Here is an 18505-nt window from a genome sequence, read left to right as displayed (position 1 = left end):
CACTCCTAACATAAAAAATAAATAAATCTTTAAAATATAAAATAAAATGTTGGATATGGTAACAAGCATATATAATTCCAGCACTCCTATGACAAAATGGGAGGTGGAGGCAGGAGAATTGTTGGGACTAACTAGTCTGGAAAATGCAACAGAGCAGAAAAGAGGGCTTGCCTCAAAATTATGTGGAGGGAAGGAACCAATTCTGAAAAAATGTGCTCTGACCTCTATGTGTGTACCGTAGCATGAAAATATCTATTATACATGATGCATGTGCACACACACACATATTAAAGATTAGAATGTCTACACACATTATCATCATGTATGTGTATACATACATACACCACACACACTAAAGATTAGGAATGGGAAAAGAGAGAGAGAGAGAGAGAGAGAGAGAGAGAGAGAGAGAGAGAGAGAGAGAGCCAAAGAGAATAAGAAGAGAGAAGTTTCCTAGAAATCACAGAAGTATTTCAAGAGGAGCAGGTGGCCAGTAGTGTCAGATTCCAAAGAAAGGCCAAGTGACAGAGAAGAGAACTTGGGTCATCTTGCAGGAAGCAGCTTCCGGAGAAGTCACAGGCAGAGCCTGGCTGCTGATTTAATTAAGGAGAAGGATGACGTGGATGAGAGTTAATAAAGAACGGGCCAGGAAGTGCAGGCAGTGGGGGTTATGCCTTTCAACTGAGTGATTTGCCAAATGGAATGAATGAGACCAAACACTGACCGAAGGGAAGCAGGCCAGATAGCGTGGTTTATTTTGTTTTTCAGATAAGGCAGCCCCAAGCACGTAGGGTAGGGTGAAGAGAGACCTCCTTGCTTTGTTCTCTGCTCCCTTTTGTCTTTTCTGGTACTGTTTCCTCATTCCCAGCTCTCTTTCTGGAACTTAGGAGGGTGGCTTGTAAATACTCAGAGAGTATGAGAGGGACTCACAAAGGCTGAGGGCTCCCTCCTCACTTCCACAGACGCATGGAGGGAGCTTGTCCCGGAGCTTACGGAGTCCCTCACTCTCAGGCCTTGGCTCTCGCTGATTGGCCTGACAAACATCTCGGTCTCCAGAGGTCTATGCTCTTAAGGTAAAATGGGTACATAGAGGTCTGGGAAATAAACCATGCCTCGAGACCCAGGGTCAGCCTTTGCTCGTGTTTCAATGTCTGTGATTTATCCTAGAATTACAATGTCTAGATGCTCAACCTTTAACCCAGGCCTGGGATGGCTCCCTTACCTCTGGGTTGGGCCCTTGCTGTTCTTTAAGAACTTGGTAGAATGTTCTCTGATGTTCCCGTACTGTCCAGACATGCAGCCCACCACCGTGTGTCCGACTTTCCGAACAAGAATTAAAAACGGATTAAGTCAACAAGTAGATACACACATGCCGGCTTTTCTGAGCATGGGAGAAGGTAGCAAGTCACTCCCTGATCTGAGGCTCCAAGTCACATTTGGAAGAAGGGACCTGAGGGGCTGGCTGCTGCTTTCCTCGTGGGGTGCCTGCCTTCCAGGAGCTGCAGGCGGCCTGAGGGTTAGAATAGTGCTTGGGTCTGGGGACAGATAGAAACTGAGAGCTGGGCAGACTCCCCGAAGTCTGAAGAGAGGAGGCTGTAGAAAAGGACTCAGAATTTACCAGGCTAGAAGAGCTGACCTATTCTGAGCAGGAAGAACAGGAAAGGAGCAGGAGAATGTGGTGGTTGGTTTTTTGTTGTTTTGTTTTTTGGAGAGAAGAGCAGATGAGGCTGTCTGCAAAGTCCAAGGGTGGGGCTGCCAGAGGTTGGCCCCACCGGGCTCTGGACAGGCCAAGACCGTAGAAAGAGTGTCAGAGCTTGGCTGCTGTGTGTATTTGTCACAGGGGAGGTGACCTTGCCCAAGGTCAGTGCCTCGTGGTGGAGAGAAACCAGGGCAGAGGATTGGGCTTGTGCAAGGGGCCCGTGCTGGGCCCCTCGTCTCTGAGATTACAGTCTTGGCTGCCAAGAGCAACTCCGTGGGGGTGGAATGAGACAAAGCGGAGGTCCTTTTGTGGGGCTGGGTTCCTAAGAATAGCCATGGCTAGGCTTCGCGAGGTGCCTCCGTAGCCTGTCATGTCCCAAGCCCTGTTCTCAGAGGTGTCCCCATGCCTGGGGGAGTGGAGCTCACTAGCCCCACCTCAGCCTCTGTGGCTTGTGTTTGTCCAGCTCTGCTGGAAGAGAAGGCGGAGGGCAGAGGAGGAGTGTGGGCACAGAGTTGGCACGCATGGGTTAGGGAGGGAGGCAAAGGCCACGAGCCTGGAAAAGCAAACTGGAGCCCTCAGCTGGAAACAGTGATGCTCCTGGGAGGAGAGAAGGTGGAACGGGAGGAGCCAGCATTGGCCAGATGTGGGAACCAGGAGTGGGGAGACTTGTGGGAAGTCGCGGCAGGAAGCGCATGGAGGCAGAGAAGCAGAGGCGAAACCAGGCGTGGAAAGAAAACTTGGGGCGGGGGTGGGGTGAAGGACCCATGGGGGCTGAGCTGATGGGGATGAAGTAAGTGACAGTGGTATTCCTCAGCCACACAGCATCAGGGGTGAGGGGGTGGGGGGGGTGGGGGGTGGCACAGCTCTTGGGAAAGCTTGGGAAAGGCTCTTGAAGGCCATTCCTGTGAGATAACAATGCACTTCAAATCCGTCCCTAATCTCCCCTCCTATTATTAGCCCTGAGCCCTCCCAGCAGAGAAGCCACAGGCCCCCGGGGCGCTGTCCTTTCCCCATGCCCTTGGCTAGAATTAGATAGTCGTGCCTGTCTGTGTGATCATCTGCTAAGCAAGGTCGATCTGGCTTCTGGGTAGTGTCACTAGAGAGAGTGTGGGGAGATGGTGGGGAGGGATTGGAAGGTCACTGAACACCCCCGTGGACGTGGCGACTCCCCGACACACGAAGAGGGGTAGACGCCCAGGCCTGTACTGAGTTCTCATACGAATAAGTAAACACATCTTCCATGCGGCAATGGTGTGGGGTGGCGGCTGTTAACCTGTGCAAGAGGGCTCGAACCCCAAGCATGGGAGCAGAAGTGCAGAAGCAGCGTTGCTGCTGGAGGGCAGGGCAGAGGGGGAGGGCTCCTGGCGGGTGAGCCTGGGGAGGGGTCTTCAAAGGACTGGGCTTCCAGGGTACGTCCCCAGAGGCCGGCCAGTGCTGTGAGCATTCCAAAGGGAAAGAGAAAGACCCCGGACAGTGGCTCCCGTGTCAAGTCTTGCGGCCTGAACTCTAGAGGACTTTTTGCCCCGTTTGCTCCTGTGGTGTTTGCCCTTTGACCTCCCTCGTGCCTCCAGTCCCCTTAACGTTGCCCATTGTTTTCAGGGGTTTTGTTTGTTTTTAATGGACTAAAGTTATCAGGAGCTCCTTTGCCTCTGACAAAGCTCAATAAAAATAAATGCATGATGAATAAGGTACCAAAGAAAGCTAGCAGCTGCTGTTCTTGCGACGCCGCGTGCTGCAGCATGATGGGACATGGATGGGATTCCCCAGATCTTCCTCTGGGAGAGCAGGCAGGAGAGGGCACAGCCTGCATGTCCCCTGAATCTCGTCCTTTCTCCTCCCTCTCTTCTTCCCTCCTTCCTTCATCCCTTTGTTCCTTCTCCCCAAATAAAGCCAATACTCACTTTAAAAGGGAATGGATTCCTATAATGCAAGAGAAATAAAGGTCTTTCCAAAGGAGAAACCTGATTACTCATTGGTTTGGTTTCAGTTGGGGTCTCATTGTGTTATCCAGGCTGCTCTTGAGTTCCTGCCTCAAGAGAGCTTCTTGAATCAGCCTCTGGAACTACAGACATGTGCCACCATGTGTAGCATAAGATGGCTTTTAACTAGAATATAAACAAAAATAAAAATTATTTATGATTTTTTGAGGGGCTTCTCGTGTCATAGTGATCCCAGGAAGAACTCCGATGGTCACTTGCATTTGAGTAGGGGCCAAAGATCTAAAGGCTCAAGCGTAATCAGTTGTCAAAAAAGAATCAAACCCCGCAGTGGCGGCGGCAGCGGCGGTGGTGGTGCACGCCTTTAATCCCAGCACTCGGGAGGCAGAGGCTGGTGGATCTCTGTGAGTTGGAGGCCAGCCTGGTCTACAGAGCCAGTTCCAGGACAGCCAGGGCTACATAGAGAAACCCTGCCTTAGCCTCTCCTCACTGGATTAAGCTTGGCTGTCTGCATTGTGTCACCCGTGGGGCTTCCTGAGTTCTGTCTCTACGGCAAATTAGGGATTCCTCTAGTTGGCGTTTAAAGACATTCCTTACACTGACAGGTTGCCTCCTGTCCTTTCTCCCGCCTGCAGATCTGACTGGTCTACAGCAATACCGGTACCAGCTTGGGTTCTCCCATGCCCTGGATCCTGGGGGACTTTTGCCTGCCTCCCCAGGCCCGGTTCTGTGGCTCATCATTGAAGTGGCTTCCAGTCCGAAACCACCCACCTATCCGAGACACATAAAAGCAATCAAGGGAAACGTTGATGGCCCCTCAGATCTGCTCAGTCACACCGTTCTTGTGTCTCCAGTGTTTTTCAAGAGATGTGCGTCTGAGGAGTGTCGGAGAGCATTACATATCCTGTTAGTGGTTGTTACATATGGGTGTGTGTGTGTGTGTGTGTGTGTGTGTGTGTGTGTGTGTGTAATCTTAGAGTCTCTCAGTCATCATTCCCATACTGCTACAATCACATCATTTGTATAACTTCAAATGTTACACTAATAACTATAAAAAGAGGATTAAAAGGGCCTTGGTGCTGGGAGACAGCTCAGCAGATAAAGTGCTTGCCTCAAAATCCTGAGGACTGGAGTTTGAATCCCCAGAACCTACATAACAGCAGGTGGATGTGGTGGCCATGTGTAAAAGCAGGTGGGTGTGGTGGCCATGTGTAAAAGCAGGTGGGTGTGGTGGCCATGTGTCACTCAAGTGTTTGAAAGTCCAGGACAGCGGATCCCTGGGGCAAGCCGGCTATTTGTACAGAGACCCTGCAAATGAGTTCTGGGCTCAATTAAGAGATCTATCCTTGCCGGGCGATGGTGGCTCATGCCTTTAATCCCAGCACTCAGGAGGCAGAGGCAGGCGGATCTCTGTGAGTTTAAGGCTAGCCTGGTCTACAGAGTGAGTTCCAGGACAGCCAAGGCTACACAGAGAAACCCTGTCTCAAAAAAAAAAAAAAAAAAAAAAAAAAAAAAAAAAAAAGAAAAGAAAAAGAAATAAAGAAAGGAAGGAAGAAAGAGAGAAAGAAAGAGAGCAAGAGAATAACTTGTTTTTAAAAGGGGGGCTGGAGAGTTGGCTCAGTGGTTAAGATCACTGGCCACCCTTCCAGAGGACCTGGGTTTGATTCCCAGCGCAAACATCGTGGCCCACAACCATCTATAATTCCAGTTGCAGGAAATCTGTTGCCCTCTTCTGTCCTCCAGAGACACTGAATGCACGTGGCACACAGACATGCATGCAGGCAAAACACCCATACATGTAAAATAATTATGTAAATAAAATCTTTAAAACAAATAAGAAATGTCTCCTAAATATAAAGACACGGATATATTCAAAGTGAAAGGACGGATCTGGATTGTGATGGTGTGTGCCAATAATCCTGGTTTGCAGGAGGTAGAAGCAGGAGGGAAAAGATCCGGAATTCAAGATCAGTTTAGGCAGGAAAAAAAAGTAAAAGGATGAAAAATAGACACACCAATACTGACCAAAACAGAGATGGAGTAATTACATTGATTTTAGACCACAAGGACCTTTAAGGAAAGAAAATTATCAGGGGTAAAGAATGGCATTAAATGATAAGGAGGTCAATTCTCCCAGAAGACACAATAGTTCTTACTGTTGGCTACTGAAGTGCCAGGAAAAAGCCTCACCTGTGTTAAAGATTCTTTAGGCTGATTAAGTGGTTAGGAGTTCCGTGTTTGGGGAGAGTTTGGAATGTTGCAGATCTAGAGCCGACTTATCTTGACTATCATTAGCCCTATTAATAGCCATCCAGAGCCCACTTCTGTGTCTGACCTAGCATCCTTGTGACTATCAGGTGACATCTTTTGGAATATACAGTTTCCACCAACCCAGAGTTGAGACTACCATCAGCTAGCACCTGCTGCCCAAGCTGAGACTTCTTTGCTGGGCCTGCCTACCTGATGATCTCATCAATGCATTTAAAAGGGTCCTTTTTTTTTTTTTTTAATGTGTCTGTACTTTTCAAGAATTTATTTTTTTAAATTTATTTTACAATACTATTCAGTTCTACATAACAGCCACAGATTCCCTTGTTCTCTCCCTTCCTGCCCCCCTCCCCTTCCCCCCAGTCCATCCCCCATTCCCACCTCCTCCAGATCAAGGTCTTCCCCGAAGACTGAGTTCGACCTGATAGACTCAGTCCAGGCAGGTCCAGTCCTCTCCTCCCAGATTGAGCCTTAAAGGGGTCTTGATTCAGGGTTTTCTCTATGCTGTCATTATAACAATTTCATCCAACTATTGTCATGTTGAAACACAGTATTGGGTAACCTGAATCCATGTTCCCAGGTCATAGCCACTCATAATTGGTTCCAGAATAAACCATCTCTTATTCCCTTTGAAGTGAGAGCTATCTATGTCCTTGTATCAACACTTAACAAGAAAGGATCGGAATATATGAGCAAAAACTTCCAGAAGTTCAAGTGATCTAGATAAATCCACTATCATAGCCGATGATTTCAACTTCCCTCTACTAAATGATAGACCTCAAAGCAGAAAGTCTCAAAGGCCTAACTGAACCAAATAGCAATCAATTAATTAGATCTAACTGGCTAGTAAAAACACTTTCTCTAGCCAGGTGGTGGTGGTGCATGACTTTAATCCCAGCACTGGGAGGCAGAGGCAGGTGAATCTCTGAATTCGAGACCAGCCTGGTCTACAAGACAGCCAGGGCTATACAGAGGTCTGTCTTGAAAAAAACAAAACCAAACAAACCCAAAACAAAACAAAGCCCAAAACCCAAAACCAAAAAAACAAATAAGCAAAACTGAATGGACCAGTATGTTGCATTTATATACTTATGTATCTATTTATACATTTGTATCTATCTATACATATGTATATATATGAATACATAGATGTGTGTGTAAAACAATAATCAAGAAGAAATCATGAAGTTGAGATGGAGAGGGAGGACACTGAAGGAGAATGTTGGGTAGAAATTGTGTAAATACGTACACACATGAAATTTTCAAAAGTGATAAAAGAAATGTTAACAATTAAAATCACAATTAAATTTGTATTCCTAAAGAATGTTTTCTTGCTCAGTATATACTTGTAAATGTTATGAGTACTTACCAGTGCGTGGAGCTATTGAGAGAAACAAAAAGACAAGAAATACCAATTTAATGATGTTGTGTTTCTTGCTTGCGGTTGAATCTGAAATAACCTTTAAAGGATTTATTGCATTGTTAACTCTAATATTTCTTGTAACACACGAGGTGATTGGTATTTTATTTTTTATTTTTATTTTTGGTTTTTTTTAGAGACAGGGTTTCTCTGTGTAGTTTTGGTGCCTGTCCTGGATCTCCCTCTGTAGACCAGGCTGGCCTCCAACTCACAGAGATCTATCTGCCTCTGCCTCCCGAGTGCTGGGATTAAAGGCGTGTGCCACCACTGCCCGGCTGTGATTGGTATTTTAATGATAAAAAATAAAGGCAGTATTATTTATTTTCTTGGATATTGCAATAGTTTGTCCATAATACATATGAACAAACTTCAAGTTCCAAAGAAAGCAAAATCTTATTTGTGTTGGGAAGGAAGAATAGTGCTTCACAAGCAAATCCTAATGGACTTGTCCACTAGCCTGACCAACTGAGTTCTATTTCCAGGATCATATGGCGGGAAGAGATCCAACACCCATTTGTTATCTCCTGACCTCCACTCCTGTGCCGCACACATATAATAAATAAATCTTTTCTGAAAAGACACACACAAAAAAAAAAAAACAAAAAACAAAACAAAACAAAAAGTCTTGACTGTTACAGTGGCCTGACTCCAGTGCACCTTCAACCGTAAACAAATCTCAGAAGCAAATCCTCTGTCTCATTTTATGTAGTTCCCAAATGTGTAGAAATAAGGATATTCTACCCAGAATGAGAAATACAAGAGGACTATTCTTTTTGCTTAAAAAAAAATAAAAAATAAAAAAAATCTGCCCGGTGGTGGTGGGCCTTTAATCCCAGCACTCAGGAGGCTGAGGCAGGTGGATCTCTGTGAGTTCGAGGCCAGCCTGGGCTATAGAGTGAGATCCAGGAAAGGCGCAAAGCTACACAGAGAAACCCTGTCTTGAAAAACAAAGCAAACAAACAAAAAAATCACTTATGTGTATGCCTACGCGCCTGTGTGTGTGTGTGTGTGTGTGTGTGTGTGTGTGTGTGTGTGTGTAAGGAAGAGTCTAAGATTCCCCTGGAGCTGGAGTTATAGGTAGTTGTGAGCTGTTGTGGTGTAGGTGTTGGGAGTGGAACTCTGATCCTCTGCAAGAACAGTATGTTCTCTGAATCTGAGCCAACGCTCCGGCCCCGTTTTTATTTTGTTTATTGAGACAGGGTCTCACAATGTAGACCAGTCTGGCTTCGAGTCCATGGAGATCTGTTTGTCTCTTGACCCCGGAGAGCTGGGATGAAAGGCGACAGCTCCCCCTCAGACTAGATTTCCAGTCCGAGGTCCCCTTTTCAGTTGTGAGGGAAGCATCCGAGGCCAGCACCGCCCTTCTAGTGTAATGCGGATGGATGATAAGGAGTTATTACTCAGTCCCACCGAGTCCACCAGCCTGTGACAGGCAAGGGAGCGGGCGTGTTGGAAGATACTGAGAAAAAAACGACGGAGACAAAGGAAATACCCGCAGCCTGGGTTTTCTCCCATTTTTTGCAGTGGACTGGTGGAGCCAGGAGGAAAGCATGCAGACGGACGCGTTTCCGAGTCTGTCGTGTTTCTCTAGGGAGGTGTGCAGGGCACACTGCAGCCTTGGCGCAGCGTCCTGCGTATACACGGGGGGGGGGGGGGGGGGGGGGGGGGGGGGGGGGGGGCGGGGGGCCAGTGAAGCGGCGGTCTGAACCGTGGCTCCGGGCTCCTCTATCCCAACCGTCCAGTTCACTGGAGAAAAAGGGCTCCACTGTCGTACAAGGACGATCAGAGACGCAGGAAGGAGACACTTGGCAGGTCAGGGGGCAATGGCGGCGCGACAACCCCTCCGGGCAAAGCCGAAGACCGCCACCCAGTGGCCAGTTTGGGTACTACACGGCAAACACCGTGGAAAGACTGGCACTGCGGCATCTGGGAGCCAATGAGCTCTCGGGTCGCTTAGCTAACTTCTTCTTCCCATTAGCTGCTCTCGCTGTCAATCAGTCGTCCGCGCAGCTTTTATTGGAGGTAGCGTCAATCATTCTCTGGAAACCACGAATCCCAGGTCTCGCTCCCAGCCTATCTTTGACGCCCTTTAGCTCGCCTCTGCGTCTGACGAAGACAGTCCATTTCTGTATCCCATTGGCTAGATGAGGTCCTGCCGCTCTGTGCCGCGGAAACGAGAGCTCTCCTAGTTCCATTGGCTGAAATTTGCCAGCGGTGGTTGTCTATCAAACTCGTGACCTCACGTTAGCGCCCAGGAAGTCCGGCCCCGGAAAGGGTGGGCTTCGCAGAGATGGCGGCTCCGGTGAGTGCTCTCTGGTCGCCTCTTCCCGTAGCTCCCGTGGACGTTTCCTGCCGCGGATCGAGGCAACCCGTTGTCACCGTGGGAGCGTGGTGACGGGGGTTGTTCCGGGGATGTGCTGGCCCTGAGTGAGACAGCCGTGTTATAAGTCAGAGGAGAGAGAGAGGGAGAGGCGGGGCGGGTGCTGCCGGCTGGCTCGCCCCGGACGGGAGGCGGACATGAAATTATCCTTCAGAATGAGCTTTCCCGAGGGGGTCATGGCCGTGACCCGGCCTCGGGGTGGGAGAGTGTTACGGGGACGCTGGGAGAGAAGAGCGGCCGTGGACAGAGTGGCGGGGGCGCAGAGCGAAGGCCGCCGCGAGGTTCGAGGGGGCGTGGTGGGTGCCCCTGGCCTGGGGCCGGGGCCGCCGGGGCTGCCCGTGCGGGAAGAACGACCCAGGGTCGGGAATGTGTGAAGGGAAGGAGGGCGTTTGGGAGGCAGTGCCCCTCCTGCCATCTCGTCGCCTAAAGTAAGAAGTTGACCCCCCCTTTCCTGTCCCCTGCTGTCTGCCTGTAGGGGGTGCTGGACTCCGACGTGTCAAGTTCGGTGACACTTTTGAAAAACCTCCAGGAGCAGGTGGGTACCGTCCCCCTTTTAGAATAAATTAGTCAGAGGTTAGCTTCGACTTTGTATGTCTCATCCACACACTCTGACGATTTAGGGACAAATAGTTGAATTCTACCAAAATACCTTAAGTGTCAAAAGTCTTTCATGCCACAGTTCAAGGTAATTCGTTTCTGCGCCCCCCAAAAATACAGGAAACTGTTTTTTAAGTTATGCTCACAGTCCTTTGTTTCAATAACTAAGAAAACAGACATTGGCAATAGCGACATATCACTGCAAGTGCCACTTAATATGCATTTACATAGTTTGATGTTTTATAAGTTCCGTTGGTACAGATAAAATTACTCTCTTCAGCCTTTGTGCGTGGTGATGCACACCTCTAAACCCAGCACTAGGGAGGCACAGGCAGGTGGATCTCTGTGAGCTCGAGGTCAGCCTGGTTTGTAAAGTGAGTTCCAGGACAACCAGGGCCACACAAAAAAAGATTATACTCCCCCACCCCACCTCCCCACCCCCTGCTGCTCCACACCTCTTCTCATCCCCTTTTCTTGGTTTCTCAACGATCCCCTCTCCCAGCTTTGGAAAGCAATATGAAGTTTTTCTCTGCCTCTTAGAGAACTGTTAGAAACCCTGTGTTCGGCAGCAGCATTTCAGACCCAGTTTTAGGTGGCATTCATTACTTAGCATTCATCCCTCCCGATTCACACACATGACTGTAGTCCAGTGAGCGATTCGAGTTTACTTTGGCCAATTTCAGGTGATGGGTGTGACGGCACAGGTACAAGCACTGACGAAGAAAGTTCAGGCTGGAACGTACTCTACAGAGAAGGTAAGAAGAGTTCCTGAAGAAGGGCCACAGGGACGGCTCCGTGGCCAGCACAGCTTGCCACTCTTCCAGGGAGCCCAAGTTTGGTTCCCAGCACTCATGTTGTGAGGCTCACAACCCCAGCTCCAGGGGCACCCTGCACATGTGACATGTGTATACACACACACACACACACACACACACACACACACACACACGCATCTTTAAATAAAAAAAAAAAAGACTTGAAGAGAGTAGCTGGGTGGGTTTTTGTTTTGTTTGTTGTGTGGTATTATGCCCTAAGTGTTAGAGCTTCATCTAGGAGAAGTTAGATGTGGTTTCTGTGCAGGAACCCCAGTAGGGATGCAGAACAGAGAGCTAGATATGAGTGTGGCAATCATTTTACAGAAGTCACGAGAAGGGATATGCCAGCCAAGCAGAGAGTCCAAAAAGGTATCTCAGAGAGTGCGGGATTTTGAATAATAAATGTGAGCCACAGATACTCAGGATTGTAATGTTCTGGGGGAGTAAATGATTTTGTGGATGGAGATACATATATTTCGTATGCGTGTATGATGTGGGTAGGAAGTAAGATTGGAGTAGTACTCCAGGGAGCCACGTAGGACAGCTAAGGAGTTACTCTTTCGTTTCATATCATCTTAGATGATGTTAATTGGGGGCATGGTGGCTTTATACACAGAAGTCCCCAGTTTCATTTTCTGTGACTTCAGTTACACCTCTTTAAGTTTTAAATAACATATATTGGTGTATAGTTAACAGTTATTCGATATTGCTAGTTATTGTTAACCTCTTACTGTACATTTGTAAATAAAATTTATCATTGCTTAGGAAGAACAGTGTATGATTCAGGTCTCTGTCCTTGCAAGCATCCATTGGCACTTTGGAATGTATCACTTGTGGACAAAAATGCCATTAGTCTGTGACAGGATACTGTTGCTTGAAAGTGCATCCCAGTTTGAGATGCTAAAATATGAAGATGACGCATCTGAAAATTAGATGCAGTAGCCTCCTTTCTTCTTTGAACCTTTTTTTCCCCTCACTCTGTTTTGTTTAGACAGGAGCTTGCTATGAAACACAGGCTGGCCTTGAACTTAGGATCTTATTCTTCCACCTTCCAAATGCTAGGGTTATAGATTCTCTGATGTGCAGTGAAATAGACTGGTTTTCAAATTAAAATTTGAAGAAAAAGAAATCAGAATTTTAGAGTACATTCTTGGGGATTATTGGTGTTGGTAGAGGATGTCGCTCACCTTCTTGACCTGCTGTACTGGAACGCTAGGCTGTTTATTTGTTCGCTTATTTATTTGGGCTTTCGAAATGGTCTCACTGTGCCAGTCTTCCTTCTTCCACCTCTTCAGTTCTAAGATTACAAGCACAAACTACCATGCTTGGCAGTTTTATATATTGGGGTGTTTTGTTTTTTTTTTTTTAATTTTATTTATTTGTTTGTTTATGTGTGTGTGTGCATTGGTGTTTTGTCTGCATGTATATTTATTTATATTATGTTGGTGTTTTGCCTGCATGAGGGTGTAGGATCCCCTGAAACTGGAGTTACAATAGTTGTGAGCTGCCATGTGGGTGCTGGGAATCGAACCTGGGTCCTTTGGAAGAGCAGCCAGTGCTCTTAACCACTGAGCCATCTCTCCAGCAACCCCCTCCCCCATTTTTTATTTTTATTTTTTATTTTTTTTGTTTTTCAACACAGGGTTTCTCTGTGTAACAGCTCTGGCTGTTCTGGAACTTGCTTTGTAGACTAGGCTGGCCTTGAACTCAGAGAGATTCGCCTGTCTGCCTCCCAAGTGCTGTAATTAAAGGCACATGCCACTCTGCCCAGGATTGTTACTATTTTTTAATATTAGTCTCTCTCATATGCTGTGACCCAGTTTGGAGTTGACAATGCCTAGAAGAGCCCACTTCTCATGTTCTTGTCTGTCCTTGTTCTGGGTACAAGTCTTTGATAGGTTTTAGTGCTAGGCTGCTCACATACTTTTGTTTATCTGTAGAACAGATGTGTATTAACTTAGCTTTTATGACCAAATACATTTATAAAGTACTTTACAGGTTACAGAGTGCTTTCATGTTATCAGATTTGTATTTTAAAATTTTCTTAGGGCAGGACAAAAATACTGTTATTATTTATATATGAGGAGAATACAGTCTCAAGTTCAACTGACTTGGCCGATATTTGACTACCAAATGCATAAATCAGAATTTAAACTCAACTTGTGAGTTTTTAAATCCTTTACTCCTCCTCGGAAGCACTCTAGGGCTTTTGTTTAAAAGCCACCCAAGACTGGGTCTTGGATTCACACTGGATATGACAAGCATTTGTACTCCTGCTGTGTAATTTTGGTCAGAGCATTTAACCTGTCAGAAGTATATTTTCCCATGGCTATGGACTGTCATTATCTTTTTTTTTTTTTTTTTAAGATTTATTTATTATATATAGAGTTCTGTCTGCATGTATGCCTGCACTCCAGAAGAGGGCACCAGATCCCATTACAGATGGTTGTGAGCCACCATGTGGTTGCTGGGAATTGAACTCAGGACCTCTGGAAGAGCAGTCAGTGCTCTTAACCTCTGGGCCATCTCTCCAGTCCTGTCATTATCATTTTTATGCAAGCATAAGACCTTGTCTTATTTCATAACTACAAATGTAAATCATGCTTGTCCATATTACTGTATTTTGTTTGAAAGTCAACATATAACTGTAAATATAAACTCTTGGGGTTAGGGATTGAACCCTTCCACATTCTTGATAAGCACTCTACTGCTGAGTTATGGCTTCCAGCCCTGTAACACAATTTTAATTTTGGGAACTTTGGAAGATAGATAAAACATTTTTTAAATTATTTTCATTTCATGTGCGTTGGTGTTTTGCCTGCATGTATATCTATGTGAGGGTGTCTGATCCCCTGCAGTTGGAGTTACAGACAGTTATGAGCTGCATGTGGGTTCTGGGAATTGAACCCAGGTCCTCTGGAAGAGTAGTCAGTGCTCTTAACCACTGAGCCATCTCATTTAAAAAACAGTATAGTTACCACTTCAAGATAACCAATAGGGTACAGGCTTGATTTATTATTTTTTTTTCCGTTTTTGTTTTTGTTTTGGGGGTTTTGTTTTGTATTTGAGACAGGGTTTCTCAGTGTAGCCCTGGCTGTCCTTGAACTTGCTCTGTAGAACAGGGTGGCCTTGAACTCAGAGATGCACTTGCCTCTGCTTCCTGAATACTGGGATTAAAGGCGTGCGGCAGGAAAGCACTTGTGTGCAAGCCTTGTTCATCCCCCAAAACCCACCTAATGATGGAAGGAGAAAACTGACTCCACAGAGTTATCCTCTGACCTCCGTGTGTGGGGTTGGATGCATGTGCTCATCTTACATAATAATAATTTCTTATAAAGTGTATGCATGGCACAGCCCCATTGAAACCATATTATAAGCACATTTTACAACTTTTGTTGATGTTGATTTAGTTCCATGTCAAGATATATGAATCATCTGTCTTACCCATATTGTAATGGGGATAAGATTGGTAATTGGTTTGGATAGTTTAAAAATCATACTATATGGAGGCTTTTTTGGTCCAAACTTGGGATAGCTTCTTCTCGAGTAGCCAGCCCTTATCCTGGGGATGCATCATCTCAGGACCTCCTGTGGGCCCTGACTCCTATGCTGTGCTGCTGCCTGTGGTCTGCGGTCCTGCTGCACAGCACCAGGCTTAGCTTTCCCTCCACATGCTCTGCTCATGCCACTGCTCTGGGGCCTGTGTGGAGAGGCTCTAAGTAAAATAACGGTCTCTGGAACCAAAGTCATTGGTGCTTTGACAGTTGAACTGAGGTGGTTACTAAGTGACCGGCAGCATTTGCATTGTGGATGTACTAGGTAAAGGAATGGGGTAAGGTGGCACAGGATTTCATCACCACGGTAGAGCAGTACACAATTCAAAGCATGAATTGTAGTGACTGGTGGTGCAAACATTTTTCCAGTACTTGGGAGGCGGAAGCAGTAGGGTCGTAATTTCAGGGTCATCCTTGGCCACACACAGAGTTCCAAGCCAGCTTGGACTACATGAAAACGATTCTTGATAGCTCTGGCCGGCCTTGAACTTGTGGCCTTCCTCTTGCTTCAGCCTCCTAAGTGCTGAGATTATAGGCATGAGCCTTACTACTCATCTAGGGTTTGGACTGCAGCTCACTGAATGACCTAGAAAGCAAGACTGCCAATGAGGAGGGATATGTTCTATACTGACATGGACTAGTTGGGAGAAACTTGGACTTGGAAAAACATTATCCTGGTATTTGCCCTGCATCTCCTCCTGATTCTTTGGCTAAAACTAAGAATCTGCCTTTTACTGTTTTGTTTAACTTAGGGTTTGAGCTTCTTGGAAGTGAAAGACCAGCTGTTGCTCATGTACCTTATGGATCTGAGCCACCTCATCCTGGACAAAGCTTCAGGAGGATCTCTGCAGGGACACCCTGCAGTTTTGAGGCTGGTGGAAATCCGCACGGTATGAAACCTTTGCATATTGGAGTCTTGTTTCTCAGCCCCGCACTCCAGGGCTTGCACAGTAACTCTCACATAAAGGAGTGTTCTGTTTAAGTAAGGAAAGCTGCAATTTTGTCTGCATTTGCTCTACTTTGTGAATGTTTTCATTGCCTTATCTGGAACAACAAATGGACCCTGGTGTGTGCCTCATTTAGGGAAGAAAATGTAATTCTTATGAATTACCACATTGTAGGTTTTAGAAAAACTTCGTCCCTTGGACCAAAAACTGAAGTATCAAATTGACAAGCTGGTCAAGACTGCGGTGACAGGCAGCCTCAGTAAGTGGCGGACCATCATCAAGTTGTGGGATCATTATACAGTTCCAGATCTTATAAACTCTCTTTCTGTTTCAGGTGAAAATGACCCACTTCGTTTTAAGCCCCATCCCAGCAATATGATAAGCAAGGTAAGGTTTGTGTCCACCAAGATTAATCCTATGGTGACTCTGGTCTTCCAGGACTCTCCAGACTGGCTTGAAATGCTTCAGTGAGGCTTCCTTTCCCATATTCATGGTTCCATCTTCCTAGGGTGCTATGAGTTTTTCTTCTCATTTCCTGAGTTTGCAGGAATCAGGAATGTTTTTCTTCTTCTTTTGTAGTTGAGCTCTGAGGACGAAGAGGAAGATGAGGCAGAGGAGGGCCAGTCTGAGGCTTCAGGGAAGAAATCTGTAAAGGGAGCGTCTAAGAAATACATCCCACCACGCTTGGTTCCGGTGCACTATGGTATGAGTTGTGCCTGTGGCCTCCTTGGTGGGAGTTTTGTTTGTTTCTTGTGTCGATTCCAGAGTAACCCCTGTGGACTTTATCACGTAGATGAGACAGAAGCTGAGCGTGAGCAGAAGCGCCTGGACCGCGCCAAGAAACGAGCCCTGAGCAGCTCTGTCATCCGTGAGCTGAAGGAGCAGTACTCAGATGCCCCGGAGGAAATCCGTGACGCCCGGCACCCTCATGCTACTCGCCAGAGTCAGGAGGATCAGCATAGGTCTGAGTTCTTGCAATTAGGGGTTCTTTCAAGTCTGGCACAGGAAAACCGACATTATCTAGAAAGTGGAATGAAAAGCTTGCAGTAGTAGTTTAAGACTGATGACTTTGAAGTCCCGATGAGAGCTAGGGAGAAAAGTTTTTTTGTTTTGTTTTGTTTTAATTATTAAAATTGTTTTGTTTTGTTTTCTTCTGTCTGCTTAGGCTCGAACAAAAGCTATATAGAGAAGAATGTATTCAGTTCTTCATGAGGGGCTTTAATAGGCCACATTTTATTACCAAGTCACATTTCTTATTTTGGGATAGAAAGCAGTAAAGACAGAGTCTTCTGTGCATTCGAGAAAACAATAGAAAACAGCCGACCTGAGCGCAGGCTTGTCAGCTTTGCGTAGGCACAGTCTTTGGAGCTGATGGTTTATACAAAAGAGCCCGTTCAGGGAGTCCTGTTCCCCAGAGCCGGGATGTGAGGCTTTTCTCTTAGACACGTGAAGTCTTTGTGTGGTTGGCCCATATACTCATCCCTAGGGATGAGGGAGGAGCAGTGAGGGGTTTGGTGATGACATGCCGCACTCGTGTCCTCAGCTACATACTGCGTCATCTGTGAGTGAGGGTGAGTCAGTACCGGGGCCCAGCTACCCCGGTCTGAGCCCTGGAAACTCTTTCCGGCAGGATTAACTACGAAGAGAGCATGATGGTGCGTTTGAGTGTTAGCAAGCGCGAGAAGGGACGGCGCAGGCGAGCCAGCGTCATGTCCTCCCAGCTTCACTCCCTCACACACTTCAGCGACATCAGTGCTTTGACCGGAGGAGCCCCCCATCTTGACGAGGTGAGACCGGGGTGCAGTGGTGGCAGGCAGCTGTTGTGCCTGAGAAGGGTGCTGGTGCGCAGAAGTGCACAGCCGTTTCTTCTGTTGTCTCCAGGACCAGAATCCTGTGAAAAAGCGGAGGAAGGTACCCAAGAAAGGCCGGAAGAAGAAAGGTCAGTGAACCACAGGAGTTAGGTGCCCAGGGGGAAAGTCTGAGTTGGAATTGCTTGTTTCCTCCATACTCTTCATTAATCTCTTTAGATAGGCTTTTCTTTATTTATTTTTCCCAAGCCTGAAATCAGTGTCATTCACAAGGGAGTCTCTGGATTATACTTGTGTATATCACGGTCAGGTGTCTGTAAATAGATTATAAAGGTCAGCTGAAGGGACTGTTCTCTGTACCCGTCCCTTCTTCTGTGAGTCCTAGATGGAGGGAGTACTGCCTCAGCCACGCCTCCGTTAGCCCTTCTCTAAACGCCCCTTTCCTGCCTTCTGGGGCTCCAGCCGTTCCAGCCCGCCTTTGCCTTATTCTTGGTTTCCTTTCGTTTCAGGTTTTCGGAGGCGCCGGTGATGTACACTTTGTCATCCTGGGGTCTGTTGTCCCCGTATGCGGCTTTTCTCCTTGGGCCTGCTGGTCTTGGAAATGTGGAAAGATCTTTACCAAATAAAACTGCCTTTGCTTATGAATGAAAGCCCTTTTTGCCGTACCTAGTCTGACTGGAATTGCTGGGTGTGTGGGTGAGTTCAGTGAGTGATAGTGGAAAAGGAAAGAGGATATTCTGGGCGATGTTAAGAAGTTTGGTTTGTTTTCTTCGGTAGTACATGTCCCCTAGAAATTGGGAACTGAGTATTTTACAAAAACAGAGGTAGGATAGTAGACTCAGCCCCGCAACCCTGTCACCCCACCCCTGCAAACACTGGTTTCAGGTTTTGTTCATCTGTCCAGCTTGGCCACCAGGTGGCATTAGTGACTCAGGAAACCTGTGGTTGCTTGATAAACTAAAAGGCCAGGTAGGCTGGTTCTGCATCAGCAAGTTCTACTTGTCCCCATTTTTCTGAATGCTTTTCTTCCTAAAATGTCATGCTCGTAAGAGCTGATCTTTGGTCAGTTCTGGAAAGACT

At 46.7% G+C, this 18505-nt stretch overlaps 1 protein-coding gene across 3 annotated transcripts; it reads left to right on the top strand.

Annotated features, from left to right (window-relative positions):
* The first annotated feature begins 9496 nt into the window (after positions 1 to 9496).
* Positions 9497 to 18075, top strand: Ngdn (neuroguidin). Of its 3 annotated transcripts, none has more exons than XM_028892152.2 (11): positions 9497 to 9626; positions 10180 to 10239; positions 10985 to 11056; positions 15423 to 15560; positions 15792 to 15876; positions 15952 to 16004; positions 16197 to 16320; positions 16411 to 16579; positions 17248 to 17404; positions 17499 to 17556; positions 17935 to 18075. In XM_028892152.2, exons 1-11 carry the CDS (start codon positions 9615 to 9617, stop codon positions 17952 to 17954), a joined length of 948 nt encoding a protein of 315 aa, XP_028747985.1. In that variant the 5' UTR covers positions 9497 to 9614; the 3' UTR covers positions 17955 to 18075. The 3 variants fall into 3 exon arrangements, with proteins under 3 accessions (XP_028747985.1, XP_028747986.1, XP_037064423.1); XM_037208528.1 differs by lacking the exon at positions 9497 to 9626 and adding an exon at positions 9644 to 9751; XM_028892153.2 differs by lacking the exon at positions 10985 to 11056 and having other exon boundaries at positions 9569 to 9626.
* The last annotated feature ends 430 nt before the right edge of the window (positions 18076 to 18505 follow it).

Source organism: Peromyscus leucopus, chromosome 9 (genome assembly GCF_004664715.2).
Source record: "Peromyscus leucopus breed LL Stock chromosome 9, UCI_PerLeu_2.1, whole genome shotgun sequence".
Lineage (NCBI taxonomy): Eukaryota > Metazoa > Chordata > Mammalia > Rodentia > Cricetidae > Peromyscus > Peromyscus leucopus.
Note: the sequence above shows the minus strand (reverse complement) of the source record. Positions and strands in the feature narration are given on the sequence as shown.